Source organism: Astatotilapia calliptera, chromosome 9 (genome assembly GCF_900246225.1).
Source record: "Astatotilapia calliptera chromosome 9, fAstCal1.2, whole genome shotgun sequence".
NCBI classification, from domain to species: Eukaryota; Metazoa; Chordata; class Actinopteri; order Cichliformes; family Cichlidae; genus Astatotilapia; species Astatotilapia calliptera.
Genome location: NC_039310.1, coordinates 29,234,703 through 29,261,036, shown reverse-complemented (window position 1 = coordinate 29,261,036; position 26,334 = coordinate 29,234,703). Strand labels below are relative to the sequence as shown.

General features: G+C 44.0%; 2 protein-coding genes across 6 annotated transcripts; both read right to left on the bottom strand.

The window, feature by feature from the left end:
- Positions 1-3,890: 3,890 nt before the first annotated feature.
- apoob (apolipoprotein O, b) lies at positions 3,891-13,859 on the bottom strand. Of its 3 annotated transcripts, none has more exons than XM_026180385.1 (9): positions 13,775-13,859; positions 13,342-13,452; positions 13,036-13,161; positions 10,442-10,474; positions 9,842-9,896; positions 9,621-9,716; positions 8,472-8,563; positions 4,679-4,768; positions 3,891-4,580 (listed from the first exon to the last, which is right to left on the bottom strand). In XM_026180385.1, the coding sequence occupies exons 1-9, from the start codon at positions 13,790-13,792 to the stop codon at positions 4,536-4,538; spliced, it is 666 nt and encodes a 221-aa protein (XP_026036170.1). In that variant the 5' UTR covers positions 13,793-13,859; the 3' UTR covers positions 3,891-4,535. The 3 variants fall into 3 exon arrangements, with proteins under 3 accessions (XP_026036170.1, XP_026036171.1, XP_026036172.1); XM_026180386.1 differs by having other exon boundaries at positions 9,842-9,893; XM_026180387.1 differs by lacking the exon at positions 8,472-8,563.
- Positions 13,860-14,510: 651 nt separating this feature from the next.
- klhl15 (kelch-like family member 15) lies at positions 14,511-26,168 on the bottom strand. 3 transcript variants are annotated; one of them, XR_003273421.1, is made up of 10 exons: positions 25,915-26,168; positions 24,796-24,883; positions 22,942-23,080; positions 22,647-22,835; positions 22,333-22,557; positions 21,002-21,163; positions 20,657-20,866; positions 20,256-20,446; positions 19,263-20,168; positions 14,511-15,153 (listed from the first exon to the last, which is right to left on the bottom strand). XR_003273421.1 is itself a non-coding variant. In XM_026180324.1 (9 exons), exons 1-9 carry the CDS (start codon positions 25,973-25,975, stop codon positions 19,409-19,411), a joined length of 2,025 nt encoding a protein of 674 aa, XP_026036109.1. In that variant the 5' UTR covers positions 25,976-26,168; the 3' UTR covers positions 14,511-19,408. The 3 variants fall into 3 exon arrangements, 2 of the variants coding, with proteins under 2 accessions (XP_026036109.1, XP_026036110.1); XM_026180324.1 differs by having other exon boundaries at positions 14,511-20,168; XM_026180325.1 differs by lacking the exon at positions 25,915-26,168 and adding an exon at positions 23,410-23,518 and having other exon boundaries at positions 14,511-20,168; positions 24,796-24,872.
- Between the last annotated feature and the right edge of the window lie 166 nt (positions 26,169-26,334).

The window sequence follows — 26,334 nt, the reverse complement described above, 5'->3', positions numbered from 1 at the left end:
TAAGGATCCTTATGTGGATAAATCCACTGTTTTTAAAGCTTAGCTGCACAGGCGCTATGCTTCAGGGCTCGTAGTCTCCTCTTTGTGGTTTGTTTTGTTTACGTTACTGAATATAACCCCACAAGATGTCTTAGCTGGCTGGATTCAGACTTGTGCTGATAACATGAGAAGTCTGGAAAACCCTCTGACATCATTTAAAACCCACTGACACAGCAGCAGCCTCATTACACAGTTTTCCACAGAATGTCTGTGCGGTGAGGTCATTTATCTCCGAGGGCCGGTTTCCTCAAAGTCTCAGACTCTGGGCCTTTAAAGGGAGGTTTGTTTGGGAAGCAGAGTGTAAGGAGCATAAAAGGAGAGGAAAAAACTTCCCCCTGAATAGTTTTGACTTCTTTTTCCATCTCAGAGTCTCTTGATTTCTCCAGCTTCACTTCCAGCCGCCTGGTTTGAGGAGAGAAAGGCGCTCCCTCATCACCGGGCGTGCTGGGCGCATTGAAACCATGCAGCTGTGTGTAATTACACTTTATGTGCTGCTGTGTGGGATTTAAAGCCCAAATCATTCAATTACACCCTGCACATAAACGCTGACTCCATCCAACAGTGCAGTGTCTGCTGCACCGCTACTCTACTGACCTCCTGCACACAGTTCCTAAACACCACAGACCAACGTTTGCCCTCCAGTTTCTCATAATAAACATAATTAGTGTTATCATAGCAGTGATGCTGTGAACTACTTGTCACAAAAACTAATTTAAGTTTAAGCGGTTACATTAGATAAGTGCAAACACTGACTTCATCACGTGAGCAGTTATGCACTTGAACTGTGCATAACTCTACAGGAAATAAGGGTTTCAGAAGTCCTGAAATGAAACACAAAGAAGTTGTATAAATATCATAGACAGTGAAGCGCGAGGAAGTGAGAGCTGAGGTAAAACAGATCTGAAAGCTGATGCGAAGCGACGAGTATAAACACAGGGCTAATTGAAACTAATAAGGGCAAAGCAGAACGAGGAAAACAAAAGTCCGTACCACAATAAAACAGGATGTGTGAGGACGCGGGATCGTTGTGACCTGAGCCGACAGGTCATCACTCTTTGACTTTGTCTGCTTTTGTCTCTTGACATCAAAATAGCTGCTGAAGTGAATCAATCACAAACCCTGACTCTAAACTAACACACCGACACACAAGTTTGTGCTCTCTACTCTGAAACAATATGACAAGGCAAATTCAGCATTTAAAAACACACGTATACTAAACACGAGGGTTACAGGTGGAGACAAGTTAGAAAACCTCTCAAACATCCTCACTCGAAGCTAACGAGACTAAAACACACGTTTCCAGAGTCTTTGCACTTTAACTGACATCTGCTTTCTTTTTCTTTGTCTCTGGCTTCCTTTAATCCGTCTGAACACGTGACGGAGCTCTGGGTTCATGCAGGTTTCCTCTTCCTTTGAAAAAACAACACGGCACTTTCAAGAAGCCAAATCATCTGATTTCTAACAAGCATGAGCTGAAATAAAAACCCAGCAGGCCGCAAACAAACAGGAAGCGGATGTGCTGCTGTTTGTGCTTTCTCTCTTCTTCCTCAGCTCTGAGTTCCTTAATTCTTATTCAGATGTGCGTAAACAACTTAACACATCTTGCAACATGTAAGCTGTACTGCAGGGTCCCCAATCCCAGTCCATGAGGGCCTGCAGGCTTTAGATCTCACCCTGGGTCAACACACCTGAATGATCAGTTCATTATCAGGCCTTTGTAGAACTTTAAGACATGTTGATGAGGTCATTTATCCATTTAAATCTGCTGTGATGGATCAAGGACACATCTAAAACCTGCAGGGACACCGGCCCTCGTGGACTGGGACTGGGGACCCTGCTGTACTGGATCACGGGCGTGTTTCTCACTGTCATTACTGGCTGCACAGCTCAGTGTCTTTTAATCTCATCAGTAACAAAGCCTCTTATCAGTTGCAGTACTGTTTTCGACACTGAGGTACTTCTACTTGAGGTTTTCCTGTTTTCTTGCAGGGTGTGAGCCTCTGCATGACACACAAATGTTTTACAGTCTGTCAGTTTCAGTTTCTTTTCAGGCATCAATGTCCAAAACCTTCGTTTTCAAGGAGAAATTGAGTGAAAAAAGCAACCAAATCTGGAAAAAGGAGCTTTGATCGATTTAAAGTATCTAAACTGTGAATCTGAGCCGTGAGCGGCAATCATGAGTGCTAAAATACAACAGTAATAGAAAAGTAATGAGACACAGAAGGAATCAGGGCTGGAATCTTTCGTATGCTTTAACCCAGGGGTGTCGAACTCCAGGCCTCGAGGGCCGGTGACCTGCAGGTTTTAGATCTCACCCGGGGTCAGCACACTTGAATCAAAGGGTTAGTTCGTTACCAGGCCCCTCTGGAGAACTTCAAGACATGTCGAAGAGCTCATTTAGCCATTTAAATGAGCTGTGTTGGATCAAGGACACATCTAAAACCTGCAGGACACCGGCCCTCGAGGCCTGGAGTTCGACACCTGTGACCTGAAGCTAATTTGGCTGCAAATCTTTAGCCCTGAAAATTTCATGTAGATATCGCCTGTAGTTACGGGACTTAAAAATGTTGAAAGCATCGTGTATTTTCATGACCTGTAATTTCAAAAATATAAAAAGTACTGAGGTTAAATTTTGCATGCCTTAGTTATAAATACCAAAGTTAGCGTAGCAATAAAACCAGCTTTTATTGGCTCTGTGAGAGTCTACAGCTTCACATCTGACCTGCTCACTTTGAATTGATGCTTAAGAGCAAACATCAGCTTCGACGTCACAGAAAGGCTGATGTTTGCGTTTCTCATAAAACAGAAAAACATATTTCTCAAGAACTCGCGCAGCACTCTGGTCAGCAATCGTTTTGAAATAAACCCGACCTGTTTGTTTTTGAGGGTTTGTGTTGCTGGTTTTATGTAACTGCAATAACTAGAATCCACTCAAAAATACAGGGTTGATTTGATGTATTTCAAGTCAGATTTTGAGGGAAATATTAATTTGTTTAAAGCTTTTGCATAAAAAGAACTGCAATTGAGAGCAATTAAAGCCCCACCATCAGGCCCAAAATGATTATTTTCTGTATGAATAAATATGGAACTGCTTCAGTTTTATATTTGTCACATTTTATGGACCCGCCGAGAGCAGCAGGGCCCCAAAAGGAAACACAGAGCTGATTTTAGACAGAAATGTAAACTTTGATCCGAGGCCTTTGATTGTTCAGCATCCCTGCTAAACATGCTGACGAGTCCAGAGTCTGCAGCCTGAACTCTCAAACATCAAAGGATCAGAAACAGACGGCCAGGAAACAGGAAACTCGTCCAGTAATAGTTTCCTCCGGAGTTTAATTTTAGAGTGAGAACTCAAACATCCCATACGGTCACTGTGGGCATTAGCTGGTCTTTAACCTCCCAGCACCAACAGTGTGAGAAAGAACAACGCTGGACAACGTCCAGGTCGTCCTCTTGGTTTTTCTGTTGTGCTTCTGTCGGTGGAGGCGAAGCCGCTAATTTACATGGAGCTGTAAGTGGCAGCAGTTCACTTTAAGGCTCACCAGCAGCCAAACGGATAACTTATTAAAATAAAATCCCCTCTGGACAGTTTCTATAAAGCAATTAAATGTACAGATGTGGTACAGATGTGCATGGGAATCCATGAGAGGTGACTAACCTTTAGGCCCAGCCTCTAGTGGACGTTAGAGGAACTGCACCGTTCAGCACTTTGTGTTGTCTTTGTGAAAACAGTGAGATCTATTTTTCTTTACTACAACATACAGGTGAGATTTAAGGATGTAATCACATAATAATAATAATTTAAATATGCATTTTTATGAGTAACTATCAAAAGAGAAAAATAAATGCAGTTTTAGTGTTAAATGCTGGATTTAATTACACATAATATATACAGTACAATGTTAGACATGGATATTATGCAGTTCATTAATACCTGAAGATGGGTGCACACAATAACACTGCATTAAATCAGGATTATAAGAATCACAGTGTGACCTGAATACTACATCGGGGACGACTTCATTCGTTTACATCCTCCTCCAGAGGACAGAGGCAAAGCTCTGGGATATATGCCGTCTAAGTTCACTGACATAAACAGTAAAAACTAAAGAAAGGAGTCGATCCCAGCTCAAACAGTCAAAATATTCAGTTTACTTCAAAATAGGAGAAAAGAAGAAGAAAATCATGACAGATATGAATAAAAATGTGTGTTAACGACTGATCGGACTGATCTGAATGCTGTTGTTGGCAGAGTTTAGTGGGTCTCTGTAGCAGAATGGGACGTTAAAGCACGAGGAAGTGTTTTGAAAGGTCACTGTGACCTGTTCTGTTAAACCGGAGGAGCTGAAGTCATCGAAGGAGAAAGAAGGAATGTTTACAGAGGAGGAGGTGTCCAGTGCAATGAGCCAAACTGCTTCTGGGAAGAGGCGGAGTGAAGCTCACATGTAACGACTGTCAGCTCTGGGAGGTACACAGGTGTTAGCGGCTCGCCGTCTTCAGCTGCTCGTGTTGCTGCCCTTCGTTTGCTCTTTCTTCTCAGGCTTCACAAACACACACACAAAAAAAAAAAAAAAAAAAAAAACGTCAGGAGATCAAAACAGCAAACCGAACACATGAAAAGCATCCGCCGCAGACTCACCTCCTTTTTGCCAAACGGTGGATTTTTCCACAGAGTCTCCAGAGCGGCGCGGCCCTGCTGAGTCCAGGTGTACGCCGAGTCTCGACTCACCTGCAGGAAACGCGAAACACATCAGCTAAACGCAGACGCACAGATAGAAAATGATCTCTGAAGCTGACGTTTGGTCGCTGCTGAATTTTGTTGGAATTATAAATGGTAAATGGCCTGTTTTTGTACAGCGCTTCACTTAGTATAAAGGACCCCAAAGCGCTTTACACAACATTCACACACATTCACACACTGGTGATGGCAGCTACGTTGTAGCCACAGCTGCCCCTGGGCGCACTGACAGAGGCGAGGACACTGGCGCCACCAGGCCCTCTGACCACCACCAGCAGGCAACGGGTGAAGTGTCTTGCCCAAGGACACAACGACCAAGACTGTCCAAGCCGGGGCTCGAACCGGCAACCTTCCAATTACAAGACAAACTGCCAACTCTTGAGCCACGATCAATAACAAGAATATCAAATTTAATTGTAATACGAATGATTCATTAATTCATTAATGGTTTATTTCCAAGCTTCAGCCTTTACTGGACAGTTAGTGGGCAGGCCCACACAGGAAATGGTCTGGGACTCGAGCCTCTGATGTAAGCGTCACCTGCTCAGCCATGCCAGCTATGATGGTGCCCCCATCATTACCACTGAACTCAGAAAAAGAGCATTTCCTTGAATTATAAGTAAATTTCAAATAAATGATAAAAAGTGGGGATTTCAATTTAAGCTTCTGGTGTCGAGCTGAGCGAGATTCACAGTTCTGTGCTGAGTGCGTTCACACTCGTGCGCCGGTGTCTCTGCCATTAGCAGCGAAACTGAGCTCATCATGTCGTCCTTTGGTTAATATTTAACAAATGTTACAGGCACTGCAACTCAGGAAGGAGAGAAGACTTCACATCTGATTCAGAGGCTACACCAAGGTTATTACAGTGAACTTAAACCAAAGCTAGAGGGGAACATTATTTTTAACTGAAATCAAAATAAAACCAGACTTTATAAAAAGCAATAAAAGAACCATGACGACAAAGTATTTGCCCACTTCCTGATTTAAAAAATATATATTTGTCACACATTCACATTCAGATCAGCAAATGAATTTTAATATTAGTCAGATAAGAAAAGCTGAGTTAATACAAAAGGCAGTTTTTAAATGATAATTTTATTTATTAAGGGAAAAAAGTCATGCAAACCTACGCGGCCCTGTGGGAAACAGTAACTGCCCCCTAAACCTAATAACCGGTCGTATGTCTGTGAAGGTTCTCAGTCATCCTGGTCATCGTAGTCTAAGGAGCTTGGAAAGAAAAGCGTCTGAAGCTTCTTGGATGAGAGGTGAAACGTCTTCAAGCAACTTAAACAAGTCCAGATGCTTTTCTTTCCAAGCTCCTCAGACTAATAACAGGCTGTCCCACCTTCAGCTGCAAGAACTGCAGTCAGCCTCTGTGATACCTGACAGTGAGTTTGTCTACATCACTGTGGACGATCACAGTGATGTGAACAAACTTGGTCCACTCTTCTCTGCAGAATAGTGTAAATTCAACCACACTGGAGGATGTTTGAGCATAAACAGCCTGTTTAAGGTCACACCGATGATCTCAGTTTCAGTCTGGACTCCAAAGCCAGTCCAAACCTTTCATTTGATTTTTGACTCCAACGTTTGATAAACAGATTAATGCCGTCATCAAGTCCAGTTTCTTTCACCTTTGACTACTTACTAAAGTGAAGCCGTTCTCTGTCTGAGAGACTTTGAGAGAGCTATCCATGCCATCGTTTGTAATAGTTTTTACTCCGGTGTCATCAGTCAGTCGACTGCAGCTGGTCACTCGGCAGCAGAGACCACATATCTCCCATACTGGCATCCTTGCACTGGCTGCCAGTTAGCTTTAGAATTCATTTTAAGGTTTTATTATGTGTTTTTAAGGCGTTGCGTGGGTTTGCACACTCATACCTTTCTGATCTTTTGCAAGATCACTGAGGTCTGTGGATCAGATGCTCTCAGCTGTCCAAAGACCAGATTAAAGCACAGAGGACACCGGGCCTTTGCTGTGACTGCTCCTGTTGTTCTGGGTTCTATTGTGACCTCATGGAGCCAGGCAGACTGGCCACTACTGGGAAGGTATGATAGCTCTCCCAGTGGTTTACTGGAATCTCAAAGCCTGAGAAATGTAAATCTGATGGCTGTCAGTGACTTTGTCGTTTCTTTAGATCGTGACATGTGTTGCTTTTTGAGATCTTTAGGATGTTTTTTGCTTAATAAATTAAATCATCATTTAAAAACTGCCTTTTGTTTGTTGATCTGAAGCATGTACGTGCGACAAAAAGAGTTTTTACTTCCTAACGCAGCCCCAAAGGGATCTGCGTCTCCTTCCAGGATCGAACCAGGGATCGTTCACTTGTTTGTATTTTAATCAGCGAGACGCTGCAGCAGCTTGAAATAAGGACGTGACTTTCTGGAGACAACTTTGCGGTCGCTTTGCTTCCTGTTTAAACTTCTTCTGATCTGATACAAGCGCTGACACTGAGACTTTTTCTGCCTGGCGACACGACCTGTATCACCGAGGAGGAAGCAGCAGACTGGCCAGTATAAAAAGTGACATGGCTGTAGTGTCAGCGGTGACATCACAGATGGCGAGCGCAACATCAACGTGGTGAGCATAAACAAGGCTAAAGAACGATGTCATCCTTATTACTGGAAACAAAATTAAATTCATTGGATGCGTCCCTCAGTCCTGGTTTCCTGTTTTCATTTCTGATTTTGAAGCTCAGCATCAGGTTTTCATGAATCTGAACGTCACTGGAAACATTACAGACATCCGAGTGGACTCCGACACACTTTTAAGTCGTGAGACCAGATGTTTTCACATCCTCACCGTGCCTCTGTTTCACTTCTGCATATGTTACAGCTGTGTGCATCTGCCCGGGTGTGCCTCTGTCTCGCTCTGTCCGTTCGTGTGAAGGAAACAAAGTGATTAAAACCACCCAAGTGGAAATTAGAAACACAATTCACAGCCCGGGCTTCCTGCACGGAAACACAACCCTTTCCGAACAGGAAACGAGTCACAGATCAAACACACAACGTGTTTACGAATGATCCCTGGAAAGATTTCATCTGGGATTCGTCCGTCAGAGCTGGGCTGATAAAGTTTAGAAAGTCAGGAGGTTAATTTCCTCCGTGGAACAAATTCCGGCAAAATTTATTTGTGGCTAAAAATTAAAATAACTGAAACAAGCAGAGGTGCTGGCAGCTGTTTCCTGACTGCATGTCAGCGCTGTGGGAAATATTAAAGAAAACTAAACCTGAGTTTGAATGTTTTTATCTGCAGCAGGTGAAGCGTTCACACTGATTCAAACAAAGTAAACACAGCAACAGTTGTTCCTCAGTGTGAAACAGAACTAATTTCATCACATTTATCATGTTTTAACAGTACGTGGTGTGGGCAGATGTTAGCCTCTGGATACGAGGACAGTAAGAGACTTAAATCAACCAGAAAAGACCAGGCGAGGGACTCTGAGTGATCCAGGAGCAACAATCCTCCCCTATCAGCTCTAATTAGCAGCCACATGCATCTGTGTGATCCATCTGCAGTGCCGACACTTCTGGCTCCGAAAAAGCATCACGGACGAGGCTAAGACGTCAGAGTTAAGGCTACAAGAAGCCAATCAGGGTGTTTATGACCATCTTTTAGATACAGTCTATGTTTTTGTCACAAACAGTCACACTCAGATACTGTTCTGCTGTGTGTTAGCACATAAACACACACCTTCAACACGGTTGCAGCCTGCTGAGGGTAAAACATGGAGGCGCTCAGGGCCATGAGGCCAACTGGGAACACCAGCCGCTTCAGCCTGGAGCCTGGGAGGGGGGGGGGGGGGGGGGGGGGGGAGAGAGAGTCAGTCACCTTTTGTTCTGTTCCTCGTTACCTGTACACACTTTTTACTGGGTCACTGAATATCTCACTTCAAAGACAGAGCAGCTACTAATCCAGAGTAAATGCATGACTGTGTGTGTGTGTGTGTGTGTGTGTGTGTGTGTGTGTGTGTGTTTACAGGCATGACTTTATAATGCTGATCTTCTTTATGTAACTGTGAGATTACAGCTGCAGGTGGTAAACATTAACTAACCGTGACCCAAAACCTGTTTTTTAATTAAAAATAAGATCAAAGAGACACAAAATGATGCTTTGTGTCTGGGACTTTATGAATGAGCTGTATTACTTGTGTATAACACAACATTAAACGTATATTGACCAACATAACATTGATTTAGGGTTGCAGTGTGCAGGACTTTTGCTTCTGTGCTGGAAGCCCTGCAGTCTGGCTGCAGGAAGCTGTTTAGCTCAAACCTGCAACATACACCCGATAGCTGGGTTTGATCACATTCACACCATAAACCAAACACACTGTCGTTTGTCTGGACCGAGACCACATCCTCCTGCAGAGGGTCTGTTTGGTCCTCACCTGAGTGAGACCACCGTGCTTACATCTACACAAATGAACAACAGCAAGGGGGAAAACAGACAGGAGTCTGCTTTAAACGAACGAAACATTTAAGTGTGGAAAAGCACGGCTACATGAACGAGGATTATTTTGCTCTCCAGCAGAGTCCACGGACACGAGCAGAGGAGATCCACTTTAATAATATTTATACGTTTGTGAGCAGCCACATAAGACATGATCTAGCAGCTTTAGATTAACACGTTTCCAAGCCTCCTCTCTGAGGGCGGACGGAGATTATCCTGGAGCTGCAGGGCTCCAAATGTATCAGCAGCAAAACACGGAGAAAAATGTGAAGAGACAGCACTTTGTCAAGGTCGCTTTAGACACATTTGTAAAAACCTAAACTGTAACACTCATTATTAGTCCCTCTGACGCGATTCATCAGTGAGAAAGAGCCGATGTTCCCACGTTACCTTTGGCCAAATAAAGTCCCAGGAAGCCGGAGAAACCCACCGCCGCCACACTGGGGTAGAGGTCAGGAGGAGGGTCACTGAGGAACTGGTACACGTCTGAAGGACAGAGTGACGGCGCTCAAAGGTTTTTAGGGAGATTTTAAATGTAATGTTCAAACACAAACAGGCTGCCACACACGCCTTCGTTAAACAGCTGATTAAAGTGACGAGCATTTCCTCACCTGTGACTGTCGTTACTGATGTGCCGATGACGGGCTCCACCCTCTGGTACACCTGCTGAGGTCCAAAGATCATCAGGTGGACCAAAAAGAAACGACACACAAGAGTTTGATAGTTTTGTTTTTAACAGCTATTTAACTCTTTAATTCACTTTCAGTATCAATATTTCTGTCAGGTTTTGGATTATTCACCGTTTTTTCCTCACTTACACACACTCACCTACAGAGCCGACGTACGTACAGGGTTCTTCATGACATACTGTTCTGACCTTTATATCCATGTTTCCTTTTAAAATTAGATTCTTTTATCATGTTTGTCTCATTGTTTTCAGCCTTGGTCTTTGTGTAATAATGTCTGGTATTTGTCCGATTGTAAGAAGTTACAAGGATCCAAGAAAAAGATACAACCCTGAACACGAGGCCCAAAGCCTCCTCAGGCTGGTTTCAGGTATATTTTTTATCTCTCATAAGGGCCAAATTTGTTTCAGGATCATTTTCAATATTATACTTACTGTGCATGCTGTGAATATTTCAGCTCAGAAACAAATGAAACAATGAAATGTAACGAGAAAAATATTTTTACACGTTTCAGCATTTACTCACCTCCACTTTCTCCAACGCAGCTCGGCCAGTTTCCTGCAAAAAACAAGAGACACACATAAAGATGCTGAATTTCACTTGTTAATGGAGCGTTTTACTATTTACCAACAACTACAGAACAGAGACTTCTGTCTGATGGCAGGTTTGATTATTTCCTGTGTCACATGAAGAATAATGGAAGGAGAGACGAGGTTAATGAAGGATGGATGGAAGGATAGAAGAAAGGATGGATATACAGGGAGTGCAGAATTATTAGGCAAATGAGTATTTTGTCCACATCATCCTCTTCATGCATGCTGTCTTACTCCAAGCTGTATAGGCTCAAAAGCCTACTACCAATTAAGCATATTAGGTGATGTGCATCTCTGTAATGAGAAGGGGTGTGGTCTAATGACATCAACACCCTGTATCAGGTGTGGATAATTATTAGGCAACGTCCTTTCCTTTGGCAAAATGGGTCAAAAGAAGGACTTGACAGGCTCAGAAAAGTGAAAAATAGTGAGATATCTTGCAGAGGGATGCAGCAGTCTCAAAATTGCAAAGCTTCTGAAGCGTGATCATCGAACAATCAAGCGTTTCATTCAAAATAGTCAACAGGGTCGCAAGAAGCGTGTGGAAAAACCAAGGCGCAAAATAACTGCCCATGAACTGAGAAAAGTCAAGCGTGCAGCTGCCAAGATGCCACTTGCCACCAGTTTGGCCATATTTCAGAGCTGCAACATCACTGGAGTGCCCAAAAGCACAAGGTGTGCAATACTCAGAGACATGGCCAAGGCAAGAAAGGCTGAAAGACGACCACCACTGAACAAGACACACAAGCTGAAACGTCAAGACTGGGCCAAGAAACATCTCAAGACTGGTTTTTCTAAGGTTTTATGGACTGATGAAATGAGAGTGAGTCTTGATGGGCCAGATGGATGGGCCCGTGGCTGGATTGGTAAAGGGCAGAGAGCTCCAGTCCGACTCAGACGCCAGCAAGGTGGAGGTGGAGTACTGGTTTGGGCTGGTATCATCAAAGATGAGCTTGTGGGGCCTTTTCGGGTTGAGGATGGAGTCAAGCTCAACTCCCAGTCCTACTGCCAGTTTCTGGAAGACACCTTCTTCAAGCAGTGGTACAGGAAGAAGTCCTCATCCTTCAAGAAAAACATGATTTTCATGCAGGACAATGCTCCATCACACGCGTCCAAGTACTCCACAGCGTGGCTGCAAGAAAGGGTATAAAAGAAGAAAAACTAATGACATGGCCTCCTTGTTCACCTGATCTGAACCCCATTGAGAACCTGTGGTCCATCATCAAATGTGAGATTTACAAGGAGGGAAAACAGTACACCTCTCTGAACAGTGTCTGGGAGGCTGTGGTTGCTGCTGCACGCAATGTTGATGGTGAACAGATCAAAACACTGACAGAAGCCATGGATGGCAGGCTTTTGAGTGTCCTTGCAAAGAAAGGTGGCTATATTGGTCGCTGATTTGTTTTTGTTTTGTTTTTGAATGTCAGAAATGTATATTTGTGAATGTGGAGATGTTATATTGGTTTCACTGGTAAAAATAAATAATTGAAATGGGTATATATTTGTTTTTTGTTAAGTTGCCTAATAATTATGCACAGTAATAGTCACCTGCACACACAGATATCCCCCTAAAATAGCTAAAACTACAAACAAACTAAAAACTACTTCCAAAAACATTCAGCTTTGATATTAATGAGTTTTTTGGGTTCATTGAGAACATGGTTGTTGTTCAATAATAAAATTATTCCTCAAAAATACAACTTGCCTAATAATTCTGCACTCCCTGTAAGGACTGATGGAAGGAATGAATGGGTGAAAGATAGCAGGATCGTGGATGTGAGGAACGAAAGAAGGAATGGAAGGACAGAAGTAAGGAAGCCAGGAAGCACAGCTGGTAAGAAAGGAGGAAGGAAGGAATGATGTCAGTAGGAAAGGAAGAACAGCAGGACAGAAAGAAAGGAGGATGGTTGGTAGGCTTAAAGGTGAGGAGGCACAGCGGTAGAAAGAAAAAAGAACAACAAGAGCAAGGGAGAGAAAAACAGAAAGAAAACCAAGAAGAAGAAAGAAGGAGATAAACGAAAGGAGAACAGAAAGCAAAGAAATTTCAAAGACAAGTTCCCAGGCGTCTCTCTGAAAGCAACCAGTCGTCGTCATGTCTTTGTTGCACGTCTTCACCTCAAGGCCACAAACCTCACAGAAACAGAAATGCCGCCTCCTCTGAGGCAACACGAGCTGTTTGGATTCAGTGGGAATGTTTCTGCAACAGTGGCAGAGAGGAAGAAAAAAGAATCCCACAATGTCCTTTATTAGAAAGAAAGCCACAGGCTCGTGGAGACTGTCAAGAACAACAGGAGCACAACAGCTTAGGCCGCATGACAGCTTCTCTTCCAGAAATACATCAGCACAAAAATCTATAAGAACACGTGATCTGCCACAGTCTGAAAGTATATAAAATCTGTACACACAGGTCAAATATAATTTAATATATAAAGTGCTGCTTGCTTTGGACAGATGTCCATGTTCATCATAAGGTTGACTAATTTTCTGTTTTTCTTGAGTTGTCCACCTGAGGTTAAGTAAACAAACCTGACACTGGCTCGTGTATGGTTCTGCCCATTTCCTCAGTGAGGCCACCCTCTGCTCCACCGGCCCGGCCTCTGGCTCTACGTACTGGGCCACCGCTGCTTCAGGGCTGGTGTACAGAGACGGCAGCTGAAACAAATACAGAGTGTGACCTTCTGAAGCTCTGCGATGCAGAAGCTGTCCCTCCAGGGTCAGCTCTGACTCTGATCCAGACCTCTGTGGCTGTGTGCACTACGTCGTAAACATGATGTAAACAAAGTCACAGACAAAGTAAAACAAAGTCTTTAGAAAGGCTCTGTCTGAACCCACCTCCTCGATGCTCAGAGGCGGCTGGCTGCTCTTCTTCTTCCCCTCACCTGCAGCCAGCACCGAGCCGCTCAGCAGGCCCGCCAGCCCCGGAGCCGCGGCACATAGCGACACCTGGCGGCAAACAAGCATAGTAAACACACCGGTTAGACACGCAGTGATACGATGGATGACTCTGGGGTGTCAGTTACACGTATTTAACACGAATTCAGAACACAAAAAGGAGTTTCGGTGTCTCCTCATGATTAATGGCTGTTTGTTATACGGAGGAGCTAACACAATGCTAAGGTTAGCTTTCAATTAGCCTAGCATCGTTTAACTGACTTTTCATTGTCGTTTTGTTTTTAAAACCTCAAGTTTCGACAACATAGAGCCAGTACCTAAAACGAGATGACTTTACATGTGACAAACGATGAACACGATGAATAAAACTCACCAATCTAGCATATGACATGCTCCTTATTGGATGACTTTCGCTTTTCTACGGCAAGCCAGAGGAGTGGCAAGGAAAGAGGCGCATGCGTAATGGTCCAGGAGCCTACGATCGACATAAACATATTAAAAATATTTTAATTAATATAGGTACAATAAAATCGAATAAAATAAAACTAAGTAAAACCAAAATAACAAAATTTAAAAGTAATAATGTAAAAAACTAAACAAAATAAAATACTAATGGGTGGGGGAATCAGGGAAACACGCATCTCAGCAGGTGCCAGCACTCGATAAGCTCACTCCACCCAAGTCTCTTGCTTTCTGTCCTTATGTGTTGAACTAAAAATATAGAACGTCTTCAAGATAAATAACAAGTGGGGGTAAAATACTAAACTTATCTCAAGGACTGATACAGGTTGAGCTTCTGGGACGCCCACTTCTCCAGTTAGTTCCTAATTTTATGTTGTGATATATTTTAATAATCACATTTATTTACATCTATTTTTTTCTGTCAGTCTCAGCTGTAACATTGTAAAGTAAATAAACAACTTCAGTCATAATTGTGCACATACAAATATCAGCTGATATTTGCATATTGTATGGATTTTTATAATAATTATAATAAACCTGCATGCAGGTTTTAATTCATTTTCATTCTTCAACTGGCTTCATTAATCTGTAATGGGGGAAATGTCATGTAGACAAAGTAAACAGAGTCAGAAAAGCACAAATGCAGGTGAAAGTTGACCAATATGAACATTTATTTCTGGAAAGAAGTTACAAATCATTTCCAAAGAGTTTCTACTCAGATTATAAGATATGTTAATCTGATTTTACTTTCTTTTTCAGATACAGTCGTTGTAGCAAGGTATGCCTTTTTTTAATCCTCTACTCTGTTTTCCTACTGACAGACTGGTGGACTAAAGGATGCTGCGCTATGACTGGATGTGCCTCGAATTGGGACAGTAGTACTTTATTGGTTACAAGTTTCTTCTTCAAATGGCGACATGAGAGAAGGAGGAAGAAGAGGAAGAGCAGCGAGCGGACTGCAGTGGCACATGACGTTTAAGGTATCAGCTGCAGAGTATAGGGACACGGAGGAGATGTGAAGAGAGGAGCAGTTAATGAAGAGATTCATTTTCCTGCCTCAGTTAAGACAGCAGAACCATGCACTTAAATTTAGGAGGTCCTTAAAATCACTAACAGTAGAAAGGGACCCAATTTGAATTTCAATCAATCTACGCTGTTTTATTTGCTTACAAAAAACATTTTATTCAGCTTAGAATCACTTCCTATTTTGCTTCTCATCATCCTTGCACTTCATGCGGTGTCTCTGTGGCCCATCAGTGGGGCCTGCCCCACAGTTTGAGAAGCGCTGAGCTAAAGTAAAGAGAGCACAAGAGTTTTAAAACAGATCTGAAGCACTGAACTGTTCACAGAACTTAAAAGCAAAAAAAAAAGTTTATTTTGTGTTATTGTTTGGTCTTCAACTTCAATTTTTATAGGAGTTTGACTGGGTTAAAGTGTCCAAATCAGTTGTTAAATGACTTGTTGGTACAGAGATATGGCTGCAACGTTTAGCTGATTAAAAAAACAAAACATTAACCTCTGCAGCAAAATGTCCTAAATCTGCTGACTCAAGCTTTTGAAATGTCAACAAAGAGATGAAATGCGACGTAAATTATCTACTGCAGGGACATGCCTCTCACCTGCTGCAGAGGCGTGTAGGTGGGGGAAGATTTTCAACCATTTGGGGATTATGTCCCCATCAAAGAAACCAAAGTGGCTTTGCAGAGACACTGTTAAAGCTGCAGCTCAGGACTCGACAGATTTGTGGACAGCCTGACGCTGCTACAAGAAGAGGAACGCGAAGTATGACACTCTGAGAACTTTCATACAGGAAAATGCAAAGGTGCTGCAATACTTAAAGTACGCCTTAAGACTGAAAGAAAAACCTCTCAAAGCATCCGTCGATGAGCCACATGCAGAGAAGACAGACGGCCCGAGTATGAAATAAGGACAGACGATGAGGTACGACCTGAAAACAACACGACTTATGATGAAGTCTCGTCATAATAAATAATCCTACAACTGTTACTGCATAGCTCAGTGAAAAGCAATACCTGTAGAAAATAAATAACTTAAATATACAGCTAACAGACAAAACTGCATCAGTGTGTGCCCTAGCCCTTTTTCACAGTTGGCTCATGAAAACAAAAAAGACAAAAATAAAAACAATACAAGCACGGAGCTGGTCATCGAGCACGGCTTACTGGGCTGCAGGATCGAGGCGTCCCACTGCTGAGACGTGCAAGCTACAAAGACGGAGTTTGCATCAGCTGGGGAAGGCGAAACCTTAATGTCTGAAATGAACACACCACTGGTGCAAGTCATTTAAACACTGGCTGGTAACTGTTTGATTCTTTCGCAGCTTAATGCTTTGGTTATACTGACCTCCAGTGTTTGCAGCTTACATTGAAACACAGATCTTGTCTGTAGAGATAAAATATGAAGTGTGTAAACCAACCAAAGAAACAATGAACCTGAAGCAAGAACCTCTAATACGAATAGAAGCAGATTTGAAAGAATCTTTGGGGTGCGAACAGTAAATCAAGACATTAAATACATATATGATCAGCTGTCACGGTTTTGATTTGATCTTTTTCATTGTATATACAAAAATGTGCAATATAAGTGTGTCCTTTGTTAAGAAAATAGCTTTTTAAATTTACATGTACAACAAACGGCTAGAAAAAGTGTATTTTTGCAGCAAACCAGATTGCTAAACTCAGGAGAAAGCTAGCTGCTGAAAAAGCCATGGGTCACCTTACTAATGCTAAAGCTAAGTCTTACTGTTAAGATTTAGCTAAACTCCTGATAAGGGTAGCCATCATGGCTGCCATCTATTTTTCCACTGTGGTCATTGCTACCTCAAGTTCATGGAATAGATTATAAACAAAAGCATAGTAACTACAAAGCTACAGTTAGAGTCTGAGTTAGCCACAGCTACTTTTGCGTAAAGATCTTTTTTTTTAATTATTATAAATATTTAAATATAAATAAATACAGAAATACTTCTGTATTTCATTGTGAGATGTGCAATCTATGGAAGCTTATTTTCACCCCTGAAAAAAAGAAAAAACAAACAAACAAAACAAGAAGCTGCCGGATTGAAAAAAGTAAAAATTTCAACTTGCAACAAAATTTCACTTCAGCATCTTGAAATTTTGTCTAAATGTCCAAGTTAGACATTAAGTTACTTTTAAGCAAGTCAAAATTTTTGTGATACCAAACTTGAAGATTTAAGTATAAATATTCATTATGTTTTGCGATGACCAAAAATACAGATTTATATTCATTTTTATAGGATTTTCTCCCTTCAAGTTGTAGAAACAACCTTCCATAGAAATGACACAATTGAAACAAACCATGTCTTCAAGCTAACACCAATTAGCTTGGCAATGCTGTAAAACAGAAAATTTACTTTTGGACTTATTGTTATGGTTCATCTTTCTTAAACTACTTTTCCCCACTATAAGTGATAAATACATTTACAGCTTTGGAAAGAAAACCAATTAGACAGCCAAAGGCAGATGGCCATCTTCAGATAGCCAAGGCTAATCTTAGCTAAAATTAAAAACCCTGTGTTGCTGTCTGTAAATTTATAAGACTAACATTTTGGTTGTTCAGTTTGATATGTTACAGAGACCATTTTAATAAGTTCATAATAAAGTTAAAGGAGCTAAACTCCTGCGAACACCAGCTAACTAAGCAGCTTTTAGTAGGTTCCATAGATGGTTAACTAGGTAGTTAGCACTGCTAAGGTTATGGGGGCTTAAACAGTAAAAAGCTAGCTGCTGTTGTAATAGCAGCTAACCTTAAAGCCTGAATAGAGATAGGTATAAATATTGTCCTATTTGCCATCTGGAAATTACCATTCATTTTAATGAGTTTAAAGATCATTTGACTGCAGCTAAACCAGTTTAGAACAGAAAGAGATAAAAGTCAGTCAAACTGTGGCTAATGCTAGTTTGCATAAATCTGAATAGATACTCTTATTTTTGGTATTTTCATGCAAGTTGTAATTTAAAGTGTCTTTAAAATCACCAATGATGCAACTGTAATATGCATTACAAAACAACAGTTAAATGTACTACTTAACTCAGTAGGATATAATGCTAGGTGCTGATGCACCAGCTAATATTGTCAGAGCTAGCCTTAGCTAAACCGGATTGTAGTTATACCAGTAAGCTTAGCAGATCTCAACAGCATTAAGAAATTTCATGTGACCCTTAAGTCATATACTCAAATGTATTTGCTAAGTGGCAGAAACTTGGCTGTAAGGGTAATAAACAAGCTATTGTTTCTCAAAGAGGTTAAAATGGAATATTGTTCTAAGACAGGGTGCACTGTCTTCATTTTAAATGTTGAGTGGGTACAATTATGTCACTTTTTATGCTTAACAAGAAAACTACTTTAGAGTTTGATATTCAGCCTCAAAACTCATTTTTCATACAGCTAACAGTACTTCTGACAACATCACTCTGGTTAATGGTTTTATAATCGTTTCTGGTCCTTTATCATCAGCATAATGCATTAAAATGTTCTTGCATGAGGTCCATTGTTTCTCAAATGTTTCAACTCTTTTAGTCAGTCTTGACTTGTCAGCCATAAAGTTAATTTCAGACACGCGTCTCCAGCATTACAGCACATTCAGCCGCTGGGAGGGGAAAATTGTGCATTTACACACAATAACAACCAATAAAGTGCAGGGAATGTAGATGAGAGTGAGTAAAGCTGTGTGAGTCCATCATCATCATCATCATCATCACTGTCAGGATACATTTACTCTCAAACTGTGAGACAGAGGAAGGAAGAGGAGGACAGTGATGCTGTGCTGGATGAACATGAGCGTAGTTTGATGATATCTGGGAGCAAAGAGCTGAATTAGGACTGAAAGCTGGAACGCACTGGAAGCGAATTCATAACAGCTGATAGCCGTTAGCAGGTTAAAGCGTCGACAGTTGTATATTTGGAGAGGCTCTAAAATGACTACACTACAGTGTTACATCTTGTTTCTATACCCGACTGCATGTTTGTTGTTATATATTTATAGGGCATTTTCCAGTGTTTGATATAATCACTCACTAACAGGTGGCTTCAAAAGAAATGAACCTAATTCAAGTAGGATTTGTGGTGCAGGTCTGTTCGACTGGTGCATCAGAATCGGGCGCTTCCAGTGCGTTTCTGCGGTAAGCCTGACCGGAGCGCCTAAATACAGAAGGTGAGAAGTAGAACAGGAAGCTGACCATAGTCCGAACATAAAGCGGCAGAATGAAACCATTTTTCTTTCCTCCAAACGATTACTTTTTCCTGTATTTTCTGAGAAAGCTAAAAATGTTCACGGGTGGCGTCTCACGCGCCACGCTTTGACTGCTGCTTCCTTCGTTTAGGAAGAGCAACGCTATGGCCCCAGCCATTTTCCTCACCTTAAGGTAAATGCTGGTCTCCAGTTTAAAAGCCTGTAGTCTCCCACCTGTAAACACCTGATCCCGCCCCCCCCCCACCCCTCAGCAGGAAACTTCAGTCCGTGACGGTGCGTTTCTATAAAAGGAGGCGTGCGGTGGAGCAGACCTCAGCTGCAGCGTCTCACATGCTCTAGCACGTACTCTGGGAAGTGCAGACTGCACACCTGCAGACCGTCCAGTTTGCAAGGCATCCTGGGATACTCGTCCTCCTTCCACTTGTTTTCCTCTGGGTCGAATGTGAGGATGGAGTCACTGTAATGGCCGTTGTAACACAGACCGCCCAGCACCATGATCTGCCTGTCCAGCACCGCCACCCCGTGACCGCTGCGCCCGATGGGCATGGAGGCGAGGATGGTCCACTCGTCAGTCTCTGGGTTGTACACCTCCGTGGACGGGCAGCCCTGCGACTCGAAGGACGCCCGCAGGATCACGCACACGCCTCCGAACACGTACAGCTTCCCGTTGTGAGAGATCATCTTGTGGAAGCAGCGGGCGTAGTTCATTTTAGATTTGTTCTCCCAGCAGCTGGCGTGGGTGCCGGGCAGCAGCGGGCCGCGGCCAGCGCGTGTCCTGTGTGAGTCCGACCCGCCCGCGCTCCCCCCTCCGCCCCCACCTCCTGCTTCCCGGCCCGGATCGAACACGCACACCTGTTTGGAGGTGGAGGAGGAGGTGATGCCGCCCGTGATGTACAGTTTCCCGTTCAGGACGGTTCCCTCGTGGCCGTACTTGTTGACGGGGTACGGGTCCACGAACTCCCAGCGGTCCTCTGTGATGTCGTATCGCTCCGTGGAGTAGAAGGTCTCGTCTCGCGTGCGGCCCGCCACGGCATAAATAAACTTTCCAATGACGCCCACGGCGAACTCTGACCTGCGAACGACAAACAAACAACTCAGAAGAAGGTTGGCGAGGAAATCAGCTCTTCACTATGCAGCCATGACCTCGGGCTTCTCTCACCTGGGCACAGACATGTCCGCCATGCGTAGCCACGAGTTCTGTCGAGGGTCGTAGCGGTACACTTTAGAGGAGGCGTGAAATTCACCGTCGGGCCCCAGCTCCTCTCCGCCCAGCAGGAAGGCGAAGTTGTTGACGATGGCCAGGCAGTCGGGTCGCAGCGGCACCTGAGGTCCCTCCAGCTCCCACCACACCTGAGACACAGGTAACCAGTTAGATCCAAACACTCCATCCTGAACTTTAAAGGAGGATTACAGGCTCAGCGAGGCAACTCGGAGATATTCTCCCCAACAGCCGATGGGACGAGGAGCGCTCAGAAAGGGAGGCAAGATAGACGTGTCAGACAGGAAGCACACAAAAAGGTACAAGCATGTAGCCAATTTTGTACGTAAACGAGCGGCTACCTTTGGACGCTGCAGCAGGAGGATCTTGCTGTTGACCATGCTGTGGCCAATCATTCCCCTGAACACGGCCGTCTGCGGGCGGACGGAGCGGATGCGGTTGGAGCGCGTCTCCACCAGAGGCTGCTGGTTGACATCATGAAAGTAGCTGAGAGCCTGATCGACCTCCTGCCGCAGCTGCCTGGAGTAACGGTAGAACTCCGACGTCTTCACCTGAGTGGAGGAAAGCTGTGAATTATGGGGCTGGCTGTAGGCTTAACGTTGCTACGGTGACCTGCGTCGAGCCAACGGAGTTCAAAAAATGAAGGCGACCGCCCCCATTTACGTCGGTCAGAAAGCAGCGCTCACCTTCTCAAAGATGTTGGCCGGGGTCATGAGACAGAAGCGGATGGACTGCACGATGGTGTCCGTGTGCCTCCAGCGCCGCCGGTCGTGCCGCAGCCACGCCTGCACTGCTTCGTACAGCTCGATTTCTGGGAAGCGACTCAGAGCGTCGCTGTTCAAGTACGCCTGGATCAGACACAGAGGGGCAGAGCAGGTTTGTTGCCACTGCAACTTCCACAAACACTACAGAGACCACAAGAGATCAATCCACAGCAACTAGAGAAAACAGTGCAGATAAGAAAATGCAATACAGCAGAAAACATTAAGGCATCTCTGGAGCATTTTCAACAAAATATTACTCCCAAAACAGAAAATCCATCCCATCAGAGACCTGTGCATGTGCCCGAGTCTCTGCAGGTCTAAACCTACGATTACACGTAAGCTTTAAATTTCTATTCTATCAAATGTCACTGAGCAGCTGCTACATCTCAAAGTAATAATCTTCCTCTCCCGTCTCTTTCTTACACCTCCTCTGCCTCTCAGGGAGAACTTCTTATTCTCCACATACGTCTCTGCACCGTCAGCTCACAGAGAGGCTGTGATCACAGCTGCACACTCTGTGTTTGCTGCTTTGTCTCAGATTAACTAACACTTCATAGGAATGAATTCAGGTTATGTTTCCACCTCCTTATTAAAGCTGGCTACATGACTTTACTGACATCTGCACGAATTAACACATAACAGGAACGAGAAGGTTAAAAAAGGACTTAAACAGGACCGTGGAGGCTTTACTTTGGATTAGTTTGACTTTAACGGTGAGATTTATCCACCATGAAACCGCTAAACTCTCTCGTTGATATTTACCGACAGCTGCTGCATAAAATGCACTTTATGAGTACTGAGAACAGCAAATGTGCCTTTAATTTGCTCATCGCTTTTTCCTGAACCCCCCGGGAAACATTTCTCTTGCAGTCTGGGCCATTTGTACCTCACTAATGTATTTGCATTTTTCTTTAAAACACACACCAGGAGTCAGACAAGCCCAGGACTGTCAATAAAACACGCTCCTATTAAAGGTGTGAGGATGCCTGCAGGAGTGCAAATTAAGAAGAGTAAACACACATTTTCAGATGAGTTTTTTAAATCAGAAAGAAGTAAAACAGTTTAGTTCCAGAATCTTTCTATAAATAAAGATTATAGTCGATCATTTTATCAGTTTAGAAACGTCTTTCTTTGTCAAACTGACTCTAAACTGTCGCTTTAACAACTTTTCCTCAGACTTCATAACAAAGAAAAGCGCGACATACAAGCACGTTTTGCATTTATAGTTAAAATCTGCGCTCGTTTGATCAAACCTGCAGTCTCTCGAGGCTGAGGTAGGACAGGAAGTCGGGTCGGCTCATGAGTGGGACAAAGTTTTCGAGCAGGAAGTTGTCGAGCTGCTCCTGGACGCCCTCCACGCCCACGCTGAAGTCCTCCAGGAGACGCATGACCTCGGCGCAGTTCTCAAGGCAGATCTTAGCCAGCAGGAAGGAGCAGCAGAACTCCACCGCCTCCGTCAGCTGGACGTACATGGCCGCCTGCGGGGAGAGGAAGACGCGTTCTTAAAGCGACTGCGGATTGAATTTTGAGGCTCACAAGGAGCTCCGTTGAACTGCGTGCGAGTTACCTGCAGGATCTCCTGCACCGTGGGCATGCTGAGCTCCAGCGAGCCGTAGTACATGAAGCGGAGAATGTGGCCGAACCCAGCAGCCGTCAGCCCCTTCATGTGGATCTTGTCCTGGTCCCGCTCCCTCATGTCTGCCGTGAACATGACCCGGAAGTAGTCGCTCTGGGTGGCCAGCAGCGCCTTGTGGGCCTGAAAGTGGGAGGAGCAAACCAAACGGGATCAAAGGAGGAGAAAGGCCAAACCTAGAGTCATCCTTCAAATGGACCATTGTGTGACATGTGCTGTAGTTGCGTACCTGGAAGTGGTGCTCCTCGATCAATAGCGTGACGTCCAGCAGCAGACGCTCCTCGTACAGCGCCCTGAAGCCCGACGACACGCTCCCATCGTGCACCTGAGACAGGTACACCTCCACATCCGCCCCCGACATAACACACCTGAAGGCGCGAGCGAGCCAGAAGAGAAGCGTGAACGAGGAGAAAGGGATGAACCGTGAGGAAATGACAACCACACGAAAATCAACTGAACACACAGAGAAGAGACGTCTCTCCAAGGACACAAAGGTGCTGAGAAACAGTAAGCGAGGAGCTGGAAGGTCGTTTAAAGGGATGTTAAAAAGCTTTGCACTTCAGCCGCCGCGCACCAACTGCAACACACCAGCTGACGGAGAAGAGAGAAAACCCTTCACACGAGGCACACACAACACAAACACACAGAAACTCACACGTGCTCACCGAGAACGTAAACACACACGCAGCACACTCACCTCTGATTGGCCACGGGCATGTCAGAGGGGGTTGTCCGAGCCAATCAGAGGACAGTGCCCCTTGTGTCCAGCAGATGCTAACAAAGTCCCTTTTCTGAGCGTCAATCACCTGGACGACAAAGCCAACACAATTAAAGCGTGAACGCCTGCAAACTTCCACCAGAAACATGTGATTTACAATCAGAAATCATCCGTATGCTTTTAGTCTCATTTCAGCAGTTTAGTGTTCATATACATGATCAACTCAGTGCGTTTACTCATCATGATACAAAAAATATAAATAAAAGTTGAATGGAGGTAAAATGATGGTGGGATTAAAAGAGGATTCCAGTTTATTACAGCCTGCATTTTGTTTTTTGGGGGGAAATCTTGGAGGTTATCCACCTCAGGAACAGGCTGGGATGGAAATCAGTTGTATTTAGGATTCTGTTGGTTACCTGCTGATTATCCTCCAAGATTTTGCTGTCAGACTGATAACTTCATGACAACAATCACGGTACGAGGCCAGCACCTCCAGCTAGCAAGAGCATCACCTTTTAAAGGTCTAGTTGACTAGTGATGCACACCGTGCCCGTTTCTACTTCCTCTGCTCTCAGTTTCACTACATGCGACCTCCTCACAGACCGAACAGGAGAAGAGAAATCCCTCCAAACTGATGCTGCTTTTAGCTACGTCAGCTCTTCTGCTGCTGACGTGCAGCGAAATCATACGATACCCTGATGTAGCTTTTTGGGTCCGAACTTCAGTCTAAATATGAGATTGTGTTCTTTCCCCCTATTTGAAGACACAGATGGTAAAAGCTCAGACTCTGGGGTCAGATATAAAGTTATTGTTTTCAAGAGATGAAACCAAAATAACCCCTGAATTTAAAACCACCCAGACTGTAATAAACTGGAATTTAACAACCAAAATAAAGATCTAATTAAACACCAATACTTAAGAAACAAATGAAAATGAGACGTGGAAGAGATTCAAAATATGGGAAGGACAGAAAACTGAAGGTTACTTTTGTAGGAGATGGAAGCTATGGGTGACAGGAATAACAGCGTGTATGGGAAAGAAACGTGGGAAATAACCCATCGAATCACTATTACTAGCGATTTAAGTTCGGTATTTCAGTTAACTACAAGTATTGTTATTTTTTCATCATCTGTACATGAAGAAGTGGAAATAAATCTGATAGAATAACTTCTATTACTTCTAAAGCATTAAAAATCACTGGTATCATAGCTAAATTTAAGGAGCCAAGACTTTAACCTTTGACCCCTCGCCCTTCCCCCATCACATCCTAAAACTCAGCGGCCGAAATGAGGCAGATGGTCTGGAGGAGGGCAGCGTGGAGATAAAAATGTATATTTATGGTGCAGTTCTGCGTGTTTGACGTACCTTTTGGAGCCCGGGCGAACAATCACAGGCTTCGACGGCTGAGCGCTAAGGGGCCGCTCGCATTTCCTGTGTTTGTGCTTGCCTGGTTCTGACGGGAGACAGAAAAAGATGCTCTCAGAGACAAAGAAGGCTTAGATGAAGAGGATACCCATCAAACAGTCCACGGTGCATTCAGGGCCTTGTAAATCACAGCTCTCGTGCACAGAAGTGCTGTAAAACACACATCCTCTGCAGTTTACATGAATATTTAATTTACTGGCTCTTTGGTAAGAGTTTCACCTGTGACAATTTAAAGGAAAATCCAACGTTAAAGCGACAAGTACTGAACAGATACATTCGTTTGTGTGAGAGGTGTTTCTTCTCAACCTGCTCTCCAAGTCAGGTCCCACGTGTGCGTGCGTGTCCCAGTTTGAGATGTTTTAATTATGAAGATTGAGATTTTTTATTATATTAATGCTTTTGTGAATATGCCAAATGTCTTCCGCCTCTGAGAAATGAGGATCATGCTAAGCTACTCTAGCGGAGCTGGAAATGTGTGTTAAGGCTAAATTGTTAACGAAAGTTGAGGCTTTGTTTAAGCTTGTTTGGGACTATAGCTGATTAGTCCTGTCAGCACTGCTTTCAGGGAAAACGGGATGTAGGCAACAGAAAGCAGCTCGCTGAATCGGTCTAGCCTCGTTTTCATCTCTCTCACCCGGTGGCTGACCTCACCTGGGTCTGCCTCCAGGTGAAAAAGAAAACATCCGCACACTTGTCACCAAAATAAGCCTCCCGCTAACGTGTTAAATCTGCACCAACACGCGGTTTAAATTGCCCTCGGTTTCCGTGTTTACTTCTTCAAACAGCAGCGGGGGGACAGCTTGCTCCGAGCCGCGACTGGAGCGCCAAAACAAAGGCTAACCCTGGCGGATAACGGTCCCCACACTCGGCTGTACTGACGGAACATGGCGGCGTACATTTGTGGAAGATAAAGGAGGAAACCGTCGCAAACTGAGCGGATATTTCGCTCCGTGTTTGGCTAAACTCGCTGTCACGACTCCGAGTTGGAGCTACAGGGGCTCCGACAGCTGCTTAGACCGGCGGAGCCGCTTTAGCTTAGCCTGAATCCAGCCGTCTCACCTCGGCGGTGCGAATCTCCACAACCCCTCTTCGACCAGCCAGCTCTGGCTCCGTCGGACATCAAGTTGCGAGTTCGATTCCGAGATCAAGAAAGCGGGTGGCAGCGTTGCACTGCCATGTTGGCATCAGCGTCCATCTGCCAATCGCACAGACCCCCCACACGGAGCTAAATTAAACGGGTAAAAAGCCACAGCGGACCACAGGCTCTGCGGACGCCATTTTCTGCACCGGCGTCATTTCCCTTTTGGGCGGAACTGAAGGGCGTAGTGCGGCGCTGCATCAAAGATCGTGTATTTACCAAGAGGAATCACTCCAACGAGAAAGAAAAAATCCCTTAACATAGCCGGTTTGCGATGATGGCTAACTTACTCAAACCACGCACGAAGAGAAAAAAGCACAAAAACACTTAAAAGGATTTTG

Bases quoted from the DNA above. Each gene is read 5' to 3' on its own strand.
- apoob (XM_026180385.1), bottom strand. The intron at 13,162-13,341 runs GTGGGTTCAGAC...TATTTGTTTCAG, and splicing joins CGCCTCTGAGCATCGAGGAG to CTGCCGTCTCTGTACACCAG. The intron at 9,897-10,441 runs GTGAGTAAATGC...TTTGGACCTCAG, and splicing joins CTGCGTTGGAGAAAGTGGAG to CAGGTGTACCAGAGGGTGGA.
- klhl15 (XM_026180324.1), bottom strand. From the start codon at position 25,975: ATGTCCGACGGAGCCAGAGCTGGCTGGTCGAAGAGGGGTTGTGGAGAT. The intron at 22,558-22,646 runs GTAACTCGCACG...CTCTCCCCGCAG, and splicing joins CGGTGCAGGAGATCCTGCAG to GCGGCCATGTACGTCCAGCT. The intron at 20,867-21,001 runs GTGAGCGCTGCT...TCCTCCACTCAG, and splicing joins CGGCCAACATCTTTGAGAAG to GTGAAGACGTCGGAGTTCTA.